Source organism: Alligator sinensis, unplaced genomic scaffold (genome assembly GCF_000455745.1).
Source record: "Alligator sinensis unplaced genomic scaffold, ASM45574v1 scaffold428_1, whole genome shotgun sequence".
Lineage (NCBI taxonomy): Eukaryota > Metazoa > Chordata > Crocodylia > Alligatoridae > Alligator > Alligator sinensis.
Genome location: NW_005841919.1, coordinates 2,141,546 through 2,163,505, shown reverse-complemented (window position 1 = coordinate 2,163,505; position 21,960 = coordinate 2,141,546). Strand labels below are relative to the sequence as shown.

General features: G+C 43.8%; 1 protein-coding gene across 1 annotated transcript; it reads right to left on the bottom strand.

The window, feature by feature from the left end:
- Positions 1 to 839: 839 nt before the first annotated feature.
- On the bottom strand, positions 840 to 21,611 carry LOC102386996 (carboxymethylenebutenolidase homolog). The gene is made up of 6 exons (XM_006018970.3): positions 21,302 to 21,611; positions 13,259 to 13,481; positions 9,433 to 9,537; positions 4,692 to 4,834; positions 2,953 to 3,044; positions 840 to 1,989 (listed from the first exon to the last, which is right to left on the bottom strand). Exons 2-6 carry the CDS (start codon positions 13,471 to 13,473, stop codon positions 1,810 to 1,812), a joined length of 735 nt encoding a protein of 244 aa, XP_006019032.1. The 5' UTR covers positions 13,474 to 13,481; positions 21,302 to 21,611; the 3' UTR covers positions 840 to 1,809.
- Positions 21,612 to 21,960: the final 349 nt, after the last annotated feature.

Genomic DNA, 21,960 nt, shown 5'->3' with positions numbered 1-21,960 from the left:
GCTGGAGAAAGAGCAGTGCTGGCGCAGGGCCCGGCCCGCCGGCTGACAGGAGCCAGCGCAAGGGATCCCCCGCAGGGGCCGCAGGCCTTCACAGGTTAAGCCACTTCCCGCCAGGCGACTGCTGATCACCCTGGAAAGCCTGCAGCCCTCTGAAGGCAGTGCCAAGGCAGCTTTGTTTACTACCCTGACTCCCTTTTTAAGGGGCAAGAGACAAGACCTACTGAAAGGTCACCCGAGAGAGATGCAAGCTGTGTGGCAGGGCCTTTCCTGGCGGCAGGTTTCCAGCAGTCTCTGGGCAGTGAGAGCTGGGTGGTGCGTGGAAAGGGATTGCATTGACAGATGATGTGTGACAAATGGAAAAGGTTTAGGCAGCCGTGTTGCCGAAATCAGATGTTACGATTCTTCTGAGGTGTTCTTGTAAGGAGTGACCTAGAAAGCACTACCCAGAGACGAAGCAGAAGAGAATGTTATGAGATGAATGCCCATCTGCGATGATAAGGAGGAGACAGTCCTAGATAAAGGGGGCTTGAAAACAAAAGCAAGAAGCTAAGTACTGGGTTAAAGGGCTCATTAAAATACTAAAAATCACGCCCCTAGGTGGGGAAAAAGTATGCTAATGAAACACACATGTATGTAAATGAGATACATGGCTAAAACACAGGTATAGAGACATGCTCAGTGAAGAACTCCTTGCGTCACTCCTTTATAACCAATTAGCAAACAAGGATGCTTATGAAGGTTCAAAAACTCCTGTATAAAAGATGCTTAGAAATAGTGATCTGTGTGCTTGTTACGTGAAATTATTCCGCTCGCACCTTTTATTGCTAGCAATAAACCTTCTTTGTACTTTCACCCCTGGTATCTTTATTGGCCTTTGCATACCGGGCACAATCCCAGACTTGAGCTGGGGTTCAACATTCTGAGCATGGCGTAATATCCGGAAAGAAATGTCCTTTTAAAATAATGTGCTAGTATTGCAGCTGCCAGCTTCCACAACTCAATAGTCCTGTTTCTTGAGAGAGATTTCCCGACCCCCACCAGGATAATAGTATTCTGAATATGATTACTAGGACACTGAATCAGCATAATTGCCATGGGCAGGGCAACAGTTTTGACACAGTGTCTATAATTTGATACTTCTATTCATATTAGTCCCTCAGCCATACTCAGAAAGACTGCTTTTTTCCATTATGTGGACAGCAACTTATACTGAGTACTGCTACACATCCTAAGCAACCCTTTTCTACTAAATGAAAACTGTTTCAAATAATTACATGGAAAGCTAGGACAGTCCTAGTGTCATTTTCCCCCCCTCCAGACACCAAGGCATTATACTGAAAACACAAGAATGCTTCTTTGAGCTGTATTATTATGGCATAAGCATTTTTATCAGCACAGTCTTGCTGATAAAAATGCTTATGCTGTAATAATACAGCTCAAAGAAGTCTACACTCTCAACATATAAGAGTTCTACGAATATCAGCTGTATACAAGGTGGAAGAGAGAATATACCCCAGAGAAACTGGAGACCTGTCTCCAACAAGATTATAACTATACTAAAGTAGGTTGAATGTAAACACTCCCTTAATATTTCATTCAAAAATGGTTTAACATGAAATCATGTTATTTAGAACTGCCAATAAAAAAATTACTATATTATTGTAAATTCTATAAATACAATATAGTTTATTCTCCACCCCCAAAACGCCCTAAACAGCTCTCATTTAAAGTAGAATGAAATCAAATGCCAGCCTTAACATTGCAGAATATATTGCTTTATGTTATCTTACACTTTTGATTTTATATTTGTTAGACAAATTTTTCAATCCAGTCAAACATATCCTTTCTTGCTTGTTCAATGTACGGTTTATCCTGAGGTTTTGTATCATCTGGCTTGAACTGTGCAAAGCCGTGAACTTGCCCAGGGTAAACTTTAAGAAAATAGGGAACTTGACAGTACTGTTTCAGTTTCTCCTCCAGTAAAGTGATCTGAAAAAAAGAACATCTATTATAAGTTGTTTATCATTTTTGCTTAAGTTGCCTATTTAAATTTGTTCATCATTTGCTTTTGCTTAATAGAAGTGTGTCCTTACATCTCGGTTTCTTTTTTTTAAAATAATTCTGCACTTGAATCAGATTTTATCATCAGTTCTTTAAAATAAAGCTATTTTTATAAAATATGCCAATTTAGCGAGTTTCCCAATAGAGACCCAAATTCATGCTTTTGCAAATCACTGACTGATTTGGTGCTTAAGTGACCTGTCCACAATCAGTCACCCACAAAGTTCAATAGTACAGCTGAGAATTGGACCTTTATCTCCAGCTTCCACATTCAGTGGCTTTTAGCTTTGCTGTTCTCCAAGGCAGAGGTCACCAACATTTTCCAGCAAGAGGCCAGAGTAACCCAGCTCAGGTCTGAGATGGGTGTGCACTAGTGCCCAGCTGCTTCTGATGCTTCTATCTCCTGCCTGTCGGTAGCATAATGCAGGGAAATCTCCCCTTTTTTGCTGGAACCCTGGTTGCTCAGCTGTAGCAGACCCTCTGCTGCTGAACACTGTCAAATCCCATGGCTCCATTGGCCAGATTCAAAGGCTCCACAGGCTGGATCCAGCCCATTAGCTTTAGGTTGCCAACCCCTACTCTAGGTGGTGATTGCAGTATCCAAGTAGTTAAGGTGTTTGATTTGCATCCACAAAAATCCCAACCCTGCTGGTCTTGGTATAAAGAGTCTGCTCCCTGGTTCTCACCATGTTTCTCTACATCCTCCTGGAATTGCCTCTCTATAAAATATGTGAGATGCTAAAATGCAGATAAGAAAACTCTATTCCTGAATCCTTTTTTCCTCTTCTACTGTTGGCAGGCTCACACAGGCATCTGCCAGCCAGATTTCCATTGCCATGTAAAATAAAGGAACTATACAGAAAATGAATCCATTTTGTAAAAATAACTTACCTGCTTCAAAGAAATGGTATGATCTTTTTCACCAAAAATAAAAAATGTGGGATTCAGCAAGTTGTATCTGTCTTCAGTGTTCCTGATTATTCCTACAACATATTTGGAGACAGTATTTACATCAGGTAAGATCTGCACTATGTATCAGTCATTAGAAAAAAAATCCCTGTTATATACACTTCAGGGGGACACATCAGCTTGAAAATCACACGAGTTAAACCATTGCTTAAAAACTTCGCCATGAACCTCAAGAGATTTGGTCACTCTTCAGCCAACCCTTTCTACTGAAGTAAAAGACTGAAAGTTCAAGTAAACTAGGCTAGGCAAAATACCCTGAATGCCAATAAAGTCGGGCTCTTGGGACTAACGAAGGAAGCAAACTTCAGGATCAACAGTACCCTACTGAAGAATATGCCAGCTCACCCCAAAGCCAAGGTGGAGTACAAGAAGGAGTTTCCAAGATAGCCAGGACACGTTGCAGAGAGCTTTAAATCAAAAGCAGCAATTTGCAATGGCCTGTAATTCATTTTTGGGTGTAGTTCAGTCTGTGGAACACCGGTGCACAAGAAGCACCACTGAGCTGGCACAGGTGGATATATTCTGTAATAACAGAAGTGGCCCTTAAGGCATGATTTATAGTCAGCAGATTATAGGACTGTAAGCCAACAGTGGCAAAAACCATGATAAATGTGACTATGCCCATATTAGAAAGGACTTTTAAAAAATAATATATTTCATGTTCCAGGTCAAATTAGCCAAATGGGTTCCAAATCATATTGACTGAGCAAAACTCAATTATTCCAAAAACCCTATTGATTGAGCAGACAGCACTCAATCATTCTAAACACCATGGTTAGTATGGTGCTACAATCGGCAAGCATCCTCCATCTCAGACCTCTCACTCTGGGACTTCAGTTACCTCAAAATTCATTGGCAGGCGTTCTATGTGCAGGTCCAAGCCCAGAGGTCTTGGGGTTCAGATGCCCCCAGATACTACAGGCAAATATCCTCCATCCCAGACTCTTTAGGCCCAGACTTCAGATGCTCATATTTTGCCTTCCTTGCCAAGCCAAGATGAAGGGAAGTACTCTTGGCTGATGCTAAACCGGGGAGTCCATCCAACTGAAACTCCTTACAAACGGTGAGCAAACACCTCTCAGGAAAGGCATGAAATGCCCACTCTGCTATCTTTTCTGTCAATCTTCCTATAACATCCACGCTAACTAGACTGGGAACATAGGCAGATGAAAAGTGCTCTCTCTTGCCTCTTCTGGCTTCCTTCACATCCCAAATTGTTGCTCGTACTCTGGCATATCCTTGTATCCATAATGCCACAGCAACAGAGCAGGCTGACAGCCATCCTGGAGCAGAATTACTCAGGGACTGAGACAAGCCTTTTTCTTAGCATGCTTCACTGATTAGCACAAATGTTTGTTCTGCTGGAAAACAAATCATTAGGAAAATATTTTTTTTCCCATTTTCCAAGCCATCGTACAGCTAGTTAGGAAATTTTGGTGGGAAATGGAAATGAACATTTTCTGCTTTGTGAACATCTAAACAACTGTCTGTCCCTGCAAGTTGGTTACTGGGGACATATAGCATGTACTGCTGCAATAGAGTTGTGTTTAAATCTTCAGCTCACCTTTGCATTCAATACTTATCTTTACAGAGTGATACCTAAGTTATATATTGTATATAGCCATGGGAACCTGTTTAAGTGTATATGCATTCTGTACTACCATAGAAGGACACCCCAGTCTGTAATTCAGGATTTGTCAGCATCAAGTGATGTACAGCCATGCCACCCCAGGAAAACCCAACGACACCGATCTTCTTTGCACCATACTGCTCCTTTAGATACTTCAAGACAGCATCAGTTTCCCTAAGACATAAGCAAAAGGAAACTAAGAAATCCATAGTAAAATCATTACCTAAAATTCTGAAAATGCAGAAGTACATCAAATTGTCCCCATATTCTTTCCCCTATCATTTAAAACAAAATCATTTAAACTTTAAATTAAACTTTAGTTAAACATTTAAACTTTAGATTAGTTGCTGCTATTCTTAAATGCAGACTAGCTGTTCTGGCTATGATTTAGAAAAGTAACTTTATTTTGGATAGCATTTAAGGCTATATAAGGATATAAAATATAAGGATATATTTTGGAACTGGTTCAAATACTTCACCCATAAGACAATGAATAAGGACAGGACATGCAAGTGAAAATGATTAAAACAAAAAAAATCTTACATGAGAGATTATTGAGTATGAGAGTGAATCATGAATGGTGTGGAGATAGTAGATGGGGATTTATTATTTACTCTCTTGCATGATACAAGAACTAGGAAATACTGAATTAAATTATTTGCTAGTAACCTTAAAACAAACAAAATAAAGTTCTTTTTGATGTAGCATTGTGACAGGGCATTTGGCACACCTCTCATTTTAAGAGGAGAGGCTGCCAGACTTGGCCAGGGCCAGGAGGAATTTGAGCAAAAAGTTTCATGATTTCATAGGGCTACATATAGGGCGTGCATAAAACAAGAGGTGCAGGGAAAGTGCAGCTAGAACCTTAACAGGATGTTCCTGAGGACACAGTAGAGAGGCTGCAGCCTAGTGCACTTGAGATAGGTGTGTGCTAGGGTCCCCCTCTGACCACAGAAGGGACAGGTGTTAGGGGAGTATGTAAAGTGCTCCAGGTACATGCTCATGTTGATGGCTCCATGCAGGAGCCACCAACCTAGATTTTTTCAGTGGCTTGTGGGATTAAGGTAGAATACAGGCTGGTCCAACCAGGGACCCTTACCCTCAGCAAAAGTGTCCTGGCATTTGGTGTCTGGGTAAGATGGTGAAAGACACAGGGTACTAGGCTAGATGGGCCCGGTATAGCACTTCTTATGTTACAGAATCAAGTTATTGGACAGATAAGTCATGAGTACAGTATTGCCAAATTCCTGTTTTGCGAATCATCATTACAAAAACTTCTGCTAAGCCCACCTATGAGAAAACTATTAACTAAACAATAACCCCAAATTAAAGAGACAATAACTAAAGCACAGTAAAAAAGCCACAAGTCATATAAGCAGACTAATATATCAAGTGTTGAAAGTACAGCATAGTACAGAAATTTTTTTTAAATTGTAGAAATCTCAAAAAGTGTAAACCCATTTCCATTTTACCTTATTTAATTAATTTGGTAAACTTTTAAATGGAATTGCATATACTAAAACCAGTAAATACCTACATATCTGTGCATTGTTTTTGCTAGGGATTTTCAAATGTTAACATGCGTCTGTTCTGAAAATTCAGTTATATTGTTGTATAGTGCAAGTCGTATGGTCAGAAGCCAAGAAGTAGAGAACAGGCCATTGTTAAAGGTTTGTGGAGGTACTTTGTGGCCCACAACCTGATTTTAGAGTAATTGGGTGTCTCTCTGACTTATCTGTTTCTTGGAGTGTCATGCTTTCTTGAAGGACCCTGAAAAAATGCCGGTGTTTTGACTCAGCTCAAGCAGACTATGGACTACAGGTAACCATCCATATATTTTATTTGTTGGTTAAAATGGTTTAATCAGAAATGCGCACACACTTCAAATTCTACCTTTTCTGAAGTGCTTTTAATTTCCAGTGCTTCAGTAGCATCCACATACACCTGTCACTCCTTACATAAATGTCACTTCACAGTTGTCCTTGTTTCATCCAGGGTCTTTTTTCATATGGTTTGAGTCAATTTGTAGTGCTAGTGCACTGTAAGTCATCTTCCCCCTTAATTTTTGTAGTACTTTTAAGTTGTTTATAGTGCTGTAAACATTACATCTGTCCAAGCTGTTAGATGTCTTCCCCAAAGCACTATTTTATAAATCTTAGAAAAGAACTGTAGAAAGTGCCTTAAAAAAATCCCTTCAGGGATCAAGTGCAAGCACACCATGGTGAGAAACTAACGCACTAATCTGTGCGCACACAGTGTTGGAATGTTGGTCAGGGAAGCATGGAAGACATGAGATATATGTGAGACAGGCTGTCTAGTCCCTGAAGGTTGGCCCGGCTGGCAGCAATGGAATCATCAGTGCTCCCCTGCCTGAAGAAGAATGCTCTTGAATCACATCTAGGGTGAATCTGCAAATTTTTGCTGTGGAGTTGTTCAAGAGCAATCCTGTTATCAATTAGAGGAAGCAAGTGTTGTAAGAGATGGGTAGACAACTGGTGATAGAAAGGTTAAGCAAGCTCCTGAAGGACTTGCTTGGGGAGATGTTTGCCACATTCATCATGAATCTGAAGAAAATCAAACCCAGCATCAGTGTCTATGGACAGAGGTAGTAGATGGTAAGAACACTATGAGACCCCAATGGAGAAACCTGGTGGACGCTGAGAAGTAGGCAGTGCTCTGTAGTAAGTTCACAAAGGCAACAGCTGAGTGTGCAAAAGTCAGATAAGAGAGATGAGGTCAAAATCTCACCCAAGAGGAGAAAATGATGCTTTCGTCTGTTCTGTAGGTAGGGGCTATACGCTGCCCTCACAAACCAGTGGTCAGCAGAATGTCCCCTTCCCTCTCATCCCCTGCATGTTGCTGCGACTGTCTGGGCAACAGGGAGTGTTTCAGGGCTGCTCCTGCCCCACTAGCCAGGCTGTGTAGTAAGCCAGGCTCAGCTGGGTAGCAGTGATGGCAGTGACCAGGTTCCTACTACCTGTCCAGTCCCCTTGGCTGTTCCCCAACAGCCCCAGAGAAGTGCAGGGAGAGGGAACCCACCCACTGCCACCCCTGTTGAGTCCAGCTCCCCACAGCCCCAGCCAGAGTGGGGCAGGAGTGGCCAAGACAGCAGCAGTGTGCTCAGAGGTATAAATCATAGAAAATTAGGGTTAGAAGGGACCTCAGAAGGCCCCCCCTACTCAAAGCAGGACCATCCCCAACTAGATCATTCCAGTCAGGGCTCTGTTGAGTCAGGCCTTAAAAACCTCCGAGGATGGAGATTCCACCACCTCTCTAGGTAACCTAGTCCAGTGCTTCGCCAACCTCCTGGTGAGAATTTTTCCTAATATCCATCTGAAATCTCTGTTGCTGCAACTTGAAAACTTTGCTTCTTGCTGTCATCTGTCACCACTGAGAACAGTCTAGCTCCATCCTCTTTGGAATCACCCTTCAGGGAGTTGAAGACTTCTATCAAATTCCCCTCAGTCTTCTCTTCTCCAGACTAAATAAGCCCAGTTCCCTCAGCTTCTCCCCAGAAGTCACATGCCCTAGCCCCTGAACTATTTTTGTCACCTTCCACTGGATTCTCTCCAACTTGTCCACATCCTTTCTATAAGGAGCGGCCCAAAACTGGACACAGTACTCCAGATGTGGCCTCACCAGTGCTGAATAGAGGGGAATAATCACTTCCTTCAGTCTGCTGGCAATGCTCCTACTACTGCAGCCCAGTATGCTGCTAGCCTTCTTGGCAACAAGGGCACATTGCTGGCTTATATCCAGCTTATTGTCCACTGTAATCCCCAGGTCATTTTCTGCAGAGCTGATGCTTAGCAAGTGGAGAGGGCAAGTGGAAGAGAGAGAAGGCAAGTGGTGGAATGGGAGGGGTGAGAAAGTGCCATTTAGCATGGATGGGAAGGAAGGAGGTGCTGAAAGCAGGCAGATGACTTCTTCCTTGCTTCAGTGACCTAAAAAATGTCCCTGGCTACTGTTTCCATGGTCCAGCCTCTCCACCTAAGTGGACAGAAGGCTGGGAACAGGGGCTACAACCACCCCTGCAGTGCTGGTCACTACTACCACATCCCCCCACTTTAAAAATCCTGGATCTGCCTATGGCTGCAACGACTACTCATAGGAAAGTGCCAGAGAGCATGTATCCCAATCCCCTCTCTAAAGGTGTCTGGTGAGTCTACTTCATGTTCTAATGGTTGCACCACATAGCCTGAGCTGCTCAACCCCACTCCCAATATTTCTATGTGGGAGAGCTCAGTTTCCACATTCTGCCCACAAAAAACAATTGTGCATTGCTGGGGATACAAACCTCTAGGCAGCAGAATTGCTTTTTAGCTGACCAGTGGGTAATTAATTAGTGATCAGGAAGGTTAGAAAATGAGCATCTTTCAGGTAATTTTAAAATTGAAATTGAAATGGAACTACATGCATCTCTCCTCACTCTTAATTTTTCTCTATTTCTGTAAGCTTCCTTTCTTAGTCTTGTAGTTTTGCACAAGACAAAACACTTTGTTATAGGAGATTCTTGTCTGTCTCTTCTGGAACCCTTTTCAATCCTTTCCTCTCAGTCTTCTTCCCTGATAAGCAGTACCCTTGACTTTCTCCAGTATGCCAACAATACATGCGCCCTCCTCTCTATGCATATGGCCACCTTGTACTCCCATTAGAGCCTTTCTGAAAATCTCACAGGCACATCATTCTCATTATTTACTATACTAATTCCACAGCTTTAAGTTTCAGTGCAGCTGAAACTTTTAAAACTCCAGGATAAATATATATCTTACCTGTCCACTTTTGTAGGATCATGCTTTTTCAACCAGTCAGCAAAGTCAGCCCAATGATCAGTAGTTGTCCAAGGTTGTCCTTTGAAGAAGTCTGGGCAAATGGCTCTGCACAAAACAAAATTGATTCAGCTTGTGTGCATCTGTGCAATCAAGTCAAGTCAGTCCTAAGGCCGCTGCAACCGTTGGGACACCTTACATGTTATAACAACCCTAGTTGAATTGCTTTGCATCACTGATGATTCTTTGGGCAGAGTGACTGGGTGGCGCCCATCTCCTCTCTAGGTACAGATGGCTGTTGGCTTGTAGGGAGCTCATTTGCTCTTTGGCAGGTCTTGTTTTCAGTCCTGCTGGGTGTCCACAGACCCTCTTCACCCACGCAAGCCCAGGTAGAGGCATCGGTTTAGTCACTGACAACCTGACCACGGAACAGACTGTACTGGTTTACATGGTACCAGATAGCAGACCAAGAGAGGCATGGCCTGACATGCATCTGTGCAATGGCAGTGAAGAAGGTTTACATATACCTAGACAGTCATGCACCTATTTTTTGCCCCATAATTGTTACCCACGTGGTGGCAAAATAAACAATCTCTAAGGTTAGGGACAGACATTCAAAAAGCTTGAGCCTGAATTGATTCAATCTTTGCAGGTTAGTCTAACTTGGCTAGGCTAAACCGTAACTGTGCAGACATCCCTTCTGGATTGAGGAAATTCAGGCACATGCCTGTAGTGGCTCAAGCGAGAAGCCAAGGGTTAGAAGCTACAACAGCCATCCACATCCCTTCCAAAGTGCTGAGCTGGGGGGCGGGGAGGGAGGAGTATGGCCAGGCCCCGGCAGGATGCTCTGATTTGGGAGGGGTTCTCCCCCCTTATTGATAACAGAGCATTTTTCAGCTCTATTATCAGCATTTATCACCCCATCAGAAAACAAAGCCTCTCTCATTAGTTCAAGCTCTTCTTAAACAACTTTTTCCAAGGAAGGAATGGAGGGACATTACCAGCTGACCTGTTGATTAGCTCCAAAAAGCCCTAAGCGGACACTGTCCTGTCTGCCTTTGTCCTGTCTGCCTTACACAGACACCTCTAAGCATTAGCTAGCATACCACATGCTGGCTACATCTGTGCTATGGGAACAGTGAGGGCGGGGCATGGAGCAGGAGGAAGCCAGACAGATGCTGCTGTGCCTACAAGTCTCTGCTGAAGCTCCAGTGAGGGAGCAGAGGGGAGGGACCAGCCCAGCTCTCTCGAGTAGATTGCCTAGCCCAGCCCAGAGAGCATGCTGGGGGACTCTGGTTTAACTTAAACCAGGAAGGGGTCTGGGACAGACATTGCATAAACTGGTTTGACCCAAATCAGTTAAGTCTGATACTACATTCAACCAAGTTTATCTCAAACCAGTTTCAGCCATTTTCAAACAGGTTTATGTACACTGAATGCCTGTTCTGTTATTGGATTAAACCAGTTTCTGATTACTTAAACCAGTTTATGTGTAATGTCTGTCCTTAGCCTAAATCGTTACATTCATCCTGCTTTAGTAGCCAGGGGCTAAAAAATACCTTTCTGTAAAAAAAGTAGAAAATGGATATTGCAACACTTTAGGCAAATCAGATGAAAAGACAAGTGTACTTTAAAGAAACTTTAGCTACAGATGCATATACACACATCTTTTCTGGTAAAAGATAAAGCGAATATTATGTAGGTTAGACTCAAACAGCATTTGTTTAAAAAATAACAACATTATAAAAAGATATGCATATTCATTTTTTAGATTTAATTTCAGTGTAAAAAGTTGATATATATTTTTAAATCACCCACTACAGGAGACCACCAGAATAGTCTTTTGATGGGGTTTTTGTCAATGCACTGCATTTTTAAACAATTAAGAACTCTGTCAGTGCAGCTATTTGGTTCTGTAAGCTGAAGTAGTCTCTTGAAGAGACGTCTGTGCACTGGTGTCTCACAGATTAATTCCATTTTTGGTTGTCTTATTATTTTTCTTCAGATTAAAATTACAGAGCTGCTCATGGGCACGTTTACGCCAGATGTTTTACTATGCAGCAGACTAATTTGCTGCTCAGTAAAGCGCCCCCATCTACATGTGCACAGCAGTTAAGGCACAGTAGACTAATTTACCGTGCTGCCTGATAGTCCTGTCAGATACAAGTGGTATCCAGCAGCGTAGTAAATTACTGTGTTTAAATGCATGTGTAGATGGTGTCATCAGGATTAGTTTACTTCAGCTCAAATTGAGCCAGAGTATATTCATGTAGCAGGCTTACCTTTCAGAGTTTAGGTTGAACCCCAGGCTTGAGATCCTGCTGTTTTGATGGTGGAGCCCATCCACCAATCAGGAGGCAGCAAGAGAAATAACATCACACCCCTTTCCTGAGGGGAGCGGGAGAAGAGCTCCCCCAGACCTGATTATAGACTGCAAACTGTCAGGTCCGGAATACTTCAGGGGCAGAGCCCTGAAGCATATAAAAGGAGCTGAGTGCCCAGCACGAAGGGCAGATGCGCCGGGGTCAGAGAAGAGAAAAGAACGGGGCTTAGAAGAGCTGAGGAGAGCTGCTCAGCAGGGCAAAGCAGTAGCCCAGGAAGAGCCCCTGAAGACTTCTATCAGTGGGGAGCATGGCATGGCTCCAGTGGTTAGGCTCTCGGTGCGCAACACAGTGCACAGCATCCAGACCCTGGGAGCTGCATGAGGTGGCTTGGATCTGCAACCTCTGGTGTGTGGCCAGAGACACAGTGCACAGGCTAGTGCACAGAGCAGGATCTTTGGAGCCCCCGGGGCGGCTCAGCTCCTCAACCCCCAGAATGAGGTTGGGAGCTCAGTGCAGGAGGCGCTGCATGGAGGGTGAGAGACCCTGGGAGCCGCTTGAGGTGGCTTGGGGCAAGAGCTGCTCACATGGGGCAGCAGCTCAGTGCAGACAATGCTGCCCAGAGGGTCTGGGAACAGACCGAGCCCCGGTGCTGCACAAGGCTGTCCTCGCCTCCAACCCCTAGCACAAGGCAAAGCGCCTACTACACGCAGCTGTGCATGTGGCCCTAAGCCAGGACGGCAGCAGGAAAACCCAGCAGGGTACAGAGCTTGACTTGGAGAACAAGAGGTAACCCTCTGGGACTATGGAGTAGTAAGTTACCCTGGACAGCAAAGGGGCACCACGTGGGCCATTCCTGGGTGATAGCGGGGGAGCTTAGGAGTCTTTGGGGTCTTCCTCTCCTTTTTCTTTCCACCAACCTCCTTTCCTGCAGTGGTACCTTGGGAGTGAGGCCCCTGCCCTGGAGGGCACCTAGGTAGTCTAAGGACTGCTAATTATATTTGTAGACTATGCCTTACAGTTTATGTGAATAATCTGAAGTAATAGTTTGTATATGAATAGAGTTATAAGGTTGCCCAATCAATATCCTTTGGTCTGGTTTGTTCTACTGTCCATCTGTACTTTAAATTATAACTGGGTGTGTGTATATATATAAATATATTATAGGGTTTATTGGTTTGTAAATTTGTACATATATATATAATCTATGTCCTTACCATTTAATGCTTTTGTTGTGATAATAAATATGTATATAGTTAAGTAATTGATTGACTGGACCTGACTCTATAGGGGAAAGAGGTGGCCGCTGGGCTGTTGTGTCCCTGTACAGCACGCTGCCCTGCCAATAATTCCCTCAGTTGGAGAGGGAAGTACAAACCCGTGTACACCCGGGCTACATTCAGTTGCATTAATTGCATGTGTAGACATGCCCAGAGCAGGTCAAAATTTGGGCCTAGTAAACATGAGAGTATTTCTTTAAGAAGAAAAAAATAAGGATGATGGCTTACAAATATCCCTGAGCTGCAACCAGATCAACCATATATCTTGTATCTGGGAACTGCCATCCTAGAATGTCATGAATCACAATCACAGCTTTGTCTGTGTTGAAAGATGGTCTGCAGATATAAGCGTTGATGTGTTCAACTTGCTCTTCATGTCCAAGAGGCTTGTATTCAGTTCTTTCTCCAACATCATATAGGAAAGGTGGAACTCGTTCAACCATTTGGAAAACTAAAGCAGAAAGAAAAAGAAAAAAATGAGAGAGATTAAACTATTAACACAAAATTAAATGAAAAGTTAATTTACTGCACTGCATTGAGTAATGCTATGCCATTTACAAATGCAAAAATCCAGAACTCTTGGTTTAGAGAGGATACCTTATTAGACCAACCAGGAAATTGAAAAAAACAAATCTTTTTCTACAAGCTTTCGGGCTCATACACCCTTCACCAGGCTCAGGGGAAAAGATATTTTTTTTGTGATTTCTTAGTTGGTCTAATAAAAGGTATCCTCTCTGAACCAAGAGTTCTCGATTTTTGCATTTATTTTTGTCTCAGACCAATATGGCTACCAAATACACCATTTACAACTAATTTTAACATGCCGCATCTTCAAACAGAAATCAAAACTTGAAAGTAGTGTTCTAGAATGGGAGTGATCCTCAACCAGTAGTAGGTCAGTATGCAAGGAGGGGCAGTAACAGAAAGCAAAATTATAATTAGAGCTTGATTCTGATCTTGCATCTATTTTACCCCTGTCTAAGGCCATTAACACCTAGGAAAATTACCTCTACTGGATACTGGTGTGAGAGAAGAATGGAAATATGACAACTCAGGGTGTTGGTGTGATGGTGAACCAGTCAGAAAGTCATGTAACGGCTAGTAACAACAATTTTTACGAGCAGACAAGCATTAGGTTGGTCTTTCTGTCAAATTTTTGCCATTGTTCAAGCTCAGGCGAAATGGACTACAAATCAGAAAGCACATGGGTGGAGGTCTATGAGGGGCAGAAGGCAACACTAGCTTTATTTCAGACATCTGAGCAACTGTAGAGGCAAATTTGAGCTCTACATTGGAGGAAAAGGTATTTCCAAAATATTATGAACAGCTCTGATAGCACCACCTCTATTAAAGGCTGTCTGATACCATAAGATCTGTTTTTCATTACTGTATCTTTGTCAGTCTTTAACCTGGGCTGAAACTTCCCAGCCTAGGCATTTGCCTCAGGCTGATTTCTTTTTAAAAGTTTCAGCAAAACAGGTTCAACATTTTCCCAGAACAGGATTAGAATAAAATGTATTGCTTTGACCCTGTTAAAATACTTATGAGGGTGTTTCAGAAACTAACAGTAAATTGGCTGCCCATGTATATCTGTGAAAAACTGGGAAACTACACAGTAACAGGGAACACTGGTGGGGCACTATTGATGCACCCATTGTTTGTGCTGTTGTAGGCAAGTGATATGGTCCAGTAAATGAATGCTGCACAAAAATGGTTTCATTTTGTAATTGCCATTTGTTTCTGAAACACCCTTGGACATCATTTCATGGGAACGTTCTCCCATCATCATGCTCTGAGGCAGGCACCTGAAATTTATTGAATGCTACAGAGTTGCTAAAATTCAATGGCTACCAGGGCTGTGTAACAGGGCAGGGCCTTGTTATTAGGGGTGTGGGAGCATCTGAACAACCCCACACCCTGGAAGCACCTCCTCATGCCCACTCCAGACCTGGAAGGACTCACCAAAGGCTGGGGAGCCAGGTCTAGGGATGCAGTGAGTCAGCACGGGAGCTGTCACAGGTGTGGTGACTGAGGAAGCGTTAGCCACATAGGTCAGCACCAGCAAGAGGAAGAATAAAAGACAAACAGCCTCAAAGTGCTGTACCTGACTGGGAGCAGGCTATCTAGAGCTTGGGGTTAAACTACTGCCAGGAGTGGCCTGTATGTTTGTACAAGCCCATAGGCTCTGCAAAGCTTCTGAAAGAGAAGAGGTGGCCAGAAGGGGAAGCCTGGTAGGACCTGCTGGAAGACAGCTAAGTGCTAGTTTATTTGTTTAACTTTCTTTGTTCATTTTGCATTTCTGACAAGCCCCGGTGGCCTCAGGGTGTTATCTATTAGCCTGGTGCAGCAGAGGCTAGGGCCCTGCTACTCATCCCTATACCTTACTGCCCCTGACTGCACTGTGTACCATGCTGCCCACCTCAGCACCCTCCCCACTCAGACCAGTTCCAGTTCCTCCATCCTAGTACAGACCCCCAAAGAAGCCTACCTGTGACCCAGATGTTTTACAGGCAGCTTGGGATGCTGCAGCAGCATGCAGCTCCCTGTAGGGTGTGGTGCTCCTATTTGAACACCAGGTGGCACTATTGTTCTCTGTCTGCCAGAGCTTCAATCAAGCTGCAGCTGCTTGGGGTTTTTACTGACAGCAAAAGGTTTTTTGTTTTATTGGACTTCACTAATAGCCATCTTTAGCCTGATTATTTATTTATTTATTTATTTTAAACTGACAGTTAGTACATTTACTGACAGCTGACAATCCTGGCAGCTATGTTCCCTGAAGATCATGAATGCCATATGCCCCTGGCAGCTGGGGGGGCAGGGCAAGCTCCAGCAGGCAGCAGTGGTGTAGGCAGCAGGAGCATGGCAGTGGTAAGTGTGGAGCTGCTGCAGGCAGCCGCGGCAATGCTGGTAGGGGGGGGGGGGGCGGCGAGTGCCAACCAGGGGTCAGCGACTACCCACAGATGCCACTGGCAGTCAGCAGAAACCAGCAGTGCTCATGGACCACCCGCAGATGCCACCAGCAGTGTTGGCGGAGGGGTGGTGAGCAGCAACCGCCCACAGGTGCTGCGGACAGTGTCGGTGGTGCCTTTTTGTAAGGGGTGCACCGCCAGGCTTAGGAGGTGCATGTGCACCCCCTACATGTCGCCAATGCTGAAGATTCCAGTAGCTCATATCATCCTCTGTGCAAGGACCGAGCAGAGCTTTAACTGTAATTGATCCTGGCTGCTGTGGCCCTGAAACTGGCAGCAGGAGAGTTATCTTTCCTGTGTTTTCAAGGTTCACCATGCTGGTTCCCAGGCTGCATGAAGAAGAATCTGCCCTGATTCAAACACAAACAAGGAGAACTGGTTTGGGTGAGGTAGAAACAGTAATGGGATCAGACTGGTACAAGGAGTTTGATGAAAAGGGAGATTTTCTGGGATACTTGCAGCTACACTGTCTGAGTGCCTCAGAAATATTTATTTAAAAAAATATCTATGTAAAGTCAGGTGGTGCAACAACCCTATTTTTCAGATGGGGAACAGAGATACTAAGAGATTAAGGTCAAAAGCATCTAGCAATTCTACAAAGCAGCACTGGCTGTTTTCAGCACAAGGCCATCCTATTTCTTCCTGAAATCCCTTACTTCATTCATAACACACCTTTCAATTTCTGCTAGAAATATGGGAGGAAGTTACAGATAATAGCCCCTTTCTCTACATGGTCCCAATCCATCCCCAGAGGACAATCCATAATGAGAACTGAATAAGGCAGGGATTTTGTGGAGAGAGAAACAGTGTGGGTTTGTATAATTAAAAACAATGTCATAATGCATATTGATAAGGAACTAAATTAAGATTGCACAGGCTTCCTTAATTCTGGCATTTTCTAATACCTAACTGCTTGACTTTGCCATTCAGGTTTTTGGGGATATGTGTTTGTATGTATTTAGAGTATGAGTATTGCTTCTTGGCCTCCTTGAAGGCTCAGATCAAGTGTACACTAAATATGCTTGTGTATCTCACCCAAAGAACCTTCACGAGAAACTTCTGCATCTATTCAGTATTTCCTGTTTGATCTGTAGCATGTCTTTTGAGAGAGAGAATCTGTTTTAACTTAAAGCCTGCAAGTGATGGAGATTGTACCACAATCTTGCATGGTTAATTAACCTCACTGGTTTTAGAAGGGTAGGGAGGGGGAAGTCCTTTATTTCTAGGCTACTCCATCTCCTCTCACAGTCCATTCCACTCACATTCTGCCACATCACACAGTATTGAAGGGAGCACATGGGTCATTGGGGCACAGAGCCCCATCATTTTGGCCCCTTGTGTGGTTGGAAGCTGGCTCATTGGTAGGGCTTGGGAGAATACTACTCCCTGTTGTTTTCTGCCCCAGTTCAAGCAGCAAGTTAGCCTGTTGAGCTTTGCTCAACATTCATAAAACATACGTTCACAAAACATGTTCTTTTTGTTTACATATTTTCTCTTTTCATTGTGACGGGCTAGCTGGTAATGATTTGGCCCACAGGTTTTGAAAGGGTAAAAGATGATTGGAAGGCTTGGGATTCCCTTCCCTTGCCAATCAGGCCCCAGAGACTTGCCCTTCATGTCCCCTGATTGGCCCCTTGGGTCACCTGGAGGGTGATAAAAGGGGCAACACGGCTGACTCAGGGGAGACCTGCAAAGAATGATGAAGAAGGAGTTTCAAAGAGCTGGGCCAGCAGGGCAGGAGCAGTTGCCCCAGAAGAACCTGAAGGAGTGGGACCTGCAGGGAGCATTTGGACCCTCAGCAGTGTGGTGTGCTGCCGGCAGGAGAAGCTCCCTGCTGGGCTCCAGGATCCCCCTACAAGAGGCTGTGGCCAGCAGGAGAGGTTTCCCCGCTCCAACAAGAAGCTGACCCAAAAGGCTCCCAGCTCTGCTTCCAGCTCCTCCAGCAAGAGGCTGGGAAGCTTAATATGAGGCAGGGGCTCCTAGAAAATCAAAACCCTTAACAGCTGGGGTAGTACTAACACTAGTGGCTGTGTGATAGCGTTTCTGCCTGCTACATAGGAGATCTGAGTTCAAGTCCCAGCTGGGTCAAGTAAAGTGTGATAGGGAAAGGGTGAGTAAAGTAACAGGAAGAAACCCTTGTTGCAGTAGAAAGGGGTCATTATTTTTTCCCCTCTAGGTACCTATGCTTTATATCTCGTTATTTGACACTTTGTATTTGGTGCACTTTATATTTCACCAACCAGTATTGTTTGTTGTGCTGTTTGTATTTTATATGTTGTTAACCCTGTCTTTCATCAACTGGATGAATATGTCAATGAATGTAAATCCCTAACCTTTATTGAATCACACCCCCTCAGGGCATTGTAGTGTCCCCTATACCCCCTGGTTTATACATGTTATGTTCCCACTACTGTTTTCTCATTAAAAGGTACGTAGTTAAATCCCCATTGGTGATCTGGCTTTGCTCTATAGGGGAAGGAGGGTCCCTACACCTCCCACAGCGCTTGTGCACCTGTTCTGATCCCTTCAGTTGGGGAGGGGGTACATCTTGGAGTACTGCCCAGGTTACATCATTAACACAATTCCTGTTCTAATGAGACGCTTACGGTATAAGATGTTGCTTTACTTGCTGGTCACTGGCTTCCCTAAAGATACCCTCTCAGAGGACAGGGGAGTTTGGCTAATTTCTGGAGTCTTAACCCCACACTCAGAGCTCTTGGAATTGTTCTTCACCCAGGAAGTCTTTACTGAGAGTTAACTGCAACCTTATCATAGAGATGTGAAATAATGCATTCCTTTTTGCTTTTGGTCCCTCAGCCTTCACTAGATAATTTTAAGCTAGTTCCTTCTCATTCAGGCTCCCTAAGATGCCAAGTCAAACCTCACCTGACCAGCATGAAAGTTTTTGATAAGATCCTGTTCTGTCAGAAGACTGCTCATAAAATATTCATCCTACACACCATCTCATTCTGCCTGGCCTGGTATGGCAATGCTAGAATCTGGAATATCTACTATCCTCTACTACAGTGGTTCCCAATGAGATGCCCGCAGTTGCCATGGTGCTTCCCCCCCAGGCTTATTCAGGTGCCCGCATGCATTTTCACAATATGCAAAAATCATTATTCCAACAAAAAATATTGTCAATGCTGACTGGACTCAGAATAGCAACACTTCAAACTTTTTTTCACAGGTTGTATGCAATGGCCACCAAAATGAAACTGAGTCCGAGTGTTCAAAGTGTTTCATATCAACCACATCTCTGACTTCAAAGTTTTTTTTTCTCTTGAGTGCATGCTCCATCCAGAATTATAAAAGGTAAGTTTTTTAATATCCCTGTAAGAAAAGGGAAGCTGCATTTTGAAGTTGCAGATCTAATGCAATTTTAAGAAATGGATGAGATGATGAGATTGCTCTAAATTCTAAACTTTAATATTCATATTGGCGCCCACTGCTTTTTCTTTTAAATTTGAATGTGCCTTGGGCACATATACGTTGAGAACCCCTGCTCTACTACTTCATTCCATTCTGTCTTCATGCCAATATTATCTACCACACCTCCCCACATCCTATTTCTCTATGCATATAGTCCCACTTGCTTTCTTATCACAGAATGGTGGCACAAAAGAGATATAGGAAAAGGCACAAAATTAGAATTGGAGCAGAAGCCAATTGGGGAAAAACAGAATCTCTATAAAAGTCTGATGACAAGTTCCTAGTTGCTAAGTCAGGGGCATTTTGTACCGCCTGTCACCAGTACTGTTGCTGGTGCTGCTGCTTAGTGCTCCCTGGGGCTACCGGTCACTATACTATGGTATTTGAACCAGGTGCCTCCTGACTCTGGGGGTCCCCCAGTGGCCAATTGCCAACCAGGGTCGGGGGGTCCCCCAGCAGCTGATTGCCAGCCCTGCAAGTGCCGACAGCAAAACTGGAAGTGCTGCTGGTGCTTCTCCGGAGTGGGGGCAACCAGCCGGTGCTCCCCACTCCCTGGCCAGCGAGGGCCAATCTCGGGGGGGGGACACTTATCCCACCCCATGTGCCCCCTATGATTTGAACCATCAGCCTTTAAACAGTTTGATTTATGTTATAAAAAATCCTGAGATAAACCATTTGGGCTGCAGGCTAGACACGGCCTTCTTGACACTTTTTTGACCCAATGGCATAATCAAATTTTACAGAACACGAATTTTCATTTGCAGTACATTTTCTTCCCCAATCCTTATGATAAAAACCTTGAACACACAATGGTGATGATAATAATGCCCGTCTGTTCTCCTACACCTCAGAAAAATCTCAAAGCACTTTACTATTTGTAGACAACTTGGAACAATGACCTAGAGTGGTAGGACATACTTCATTAATCCCATTTATGTGTTATTTCATCAGACCAAATACAACATACTATGTTCCAGCATTAAGTGTTTTCATTGTTGATGAGTTTAGTGGACAGAACCTCTTTAGTAGAAGAGAATAAGTGGTTATGGATTTTAATGCTAGAATATACTATTATGATAATTTCACCTGACTTCTTGCATGCCACAGACCATAAAATACTGCCTAGTAATTCCTGGCTATAGACTTGTGGTTGAACTGCAACAGCCATCTCAGAAAGCCATCCAACCTTGGGTTAATGGCTTGAACTGATAGGGAACCCACTACTTCCCTTGGCCATTTATTCCAGTGTTTACTAGTTTTCGGAATAAATTTTTTGGGGTTGGGAAAGAAATGAGAAGTGCCATCAGAAGAAAAATGCAGAGGCAGGAGGAACAGAGGAGATTCACAGGCAAGACAAGGAAAGAAGAGAGAAACAAGGGGCAGAAATAGCTGTGCTCCTCACGAAATCTGACTTTCCAGTGGTGATGCTGGCTATGGAGAAACTGCTTAGGGATAGAGAGATTAAAAAAAAAAAAAAGTGTCAGTACTAAACCAGGACCACTTTCTACCCTTGATCTGGGTGCAAACCCTATGGGGAAAACTGCTGAGATTTCAGGGGACATTGAGATCTAGGTCCCCACCTATCCACACACAATAATGCAAAATGAAATTTCAGTCCTTGTCACAGAATGACAATTCCAGGATGGTCTCTTACGTGGCCCAACCTGTCCCTATGGCACTACTTCCAGCAACCAAAATAAAGCACTTTCTCTGAAGTGATGATTTTAATTGTTGTATTTTGGGCATTCTTAAGAGGATATTTTAAAGCCTCCCTTATTCATTTCAGATCACCCTCATTCAACCTGTCTCACAGGTGGAGCAACCACTGAATTTCAACATATGCGAGTAGGATGGTTTGCTATGCACATACCTGGAACATAGACTCCTGTTTAAGCCCAAGTAACAGAGTACTTTGTCCTTCTGAACAGCTAGAAGTCTGCTAGGTGTCCTCAGAGGAAACTAGCTCTGAAGACAATGTGTTGGTGCTGCTGAGTTTCTGGATGCTGTATCTCTCCTGTGAGGCTTGGAGCAAGAAGGTTGAGGAGGCAGCAGCTGCTTAAAAACCAGCTATTATGTGAGATAGGGAGGAGACAGATTCATGCAGGGAGGCAGGGCTGATAGATTTCCTCACCATGCCTGTTAGTCATTGAAGGATTTGGAGAAGTGTGACACAAGCTGGGGCCCCCCAAATTGCTTTCATTTCCTTCTGTATCAATCTCCCATTTTCCTACTTGACAGTTGCAAGATGCTTAAAAATAAATTGCTGCAAACAAAAGAGCAGTGAAAAGTAGGGAGACAGACCAATTTTCTCAGCAACACACTGCAACTTTCCATTAAACCCTCTTGCCAGAGCTGAATGATGCATACCATGCAGTCATGTGAGTCTCAGCAGTGCCTTTGGGTTGGGCCAATTATGGCTGACATCCTCTTATTTTAGTTCAGTGATACATTTGATTACTGTCTGTGCACATACATTATTTCTAATAGGTCCTGTCTTGTTCTAAGGTAAAGCTAGTCTTATCTGTACTG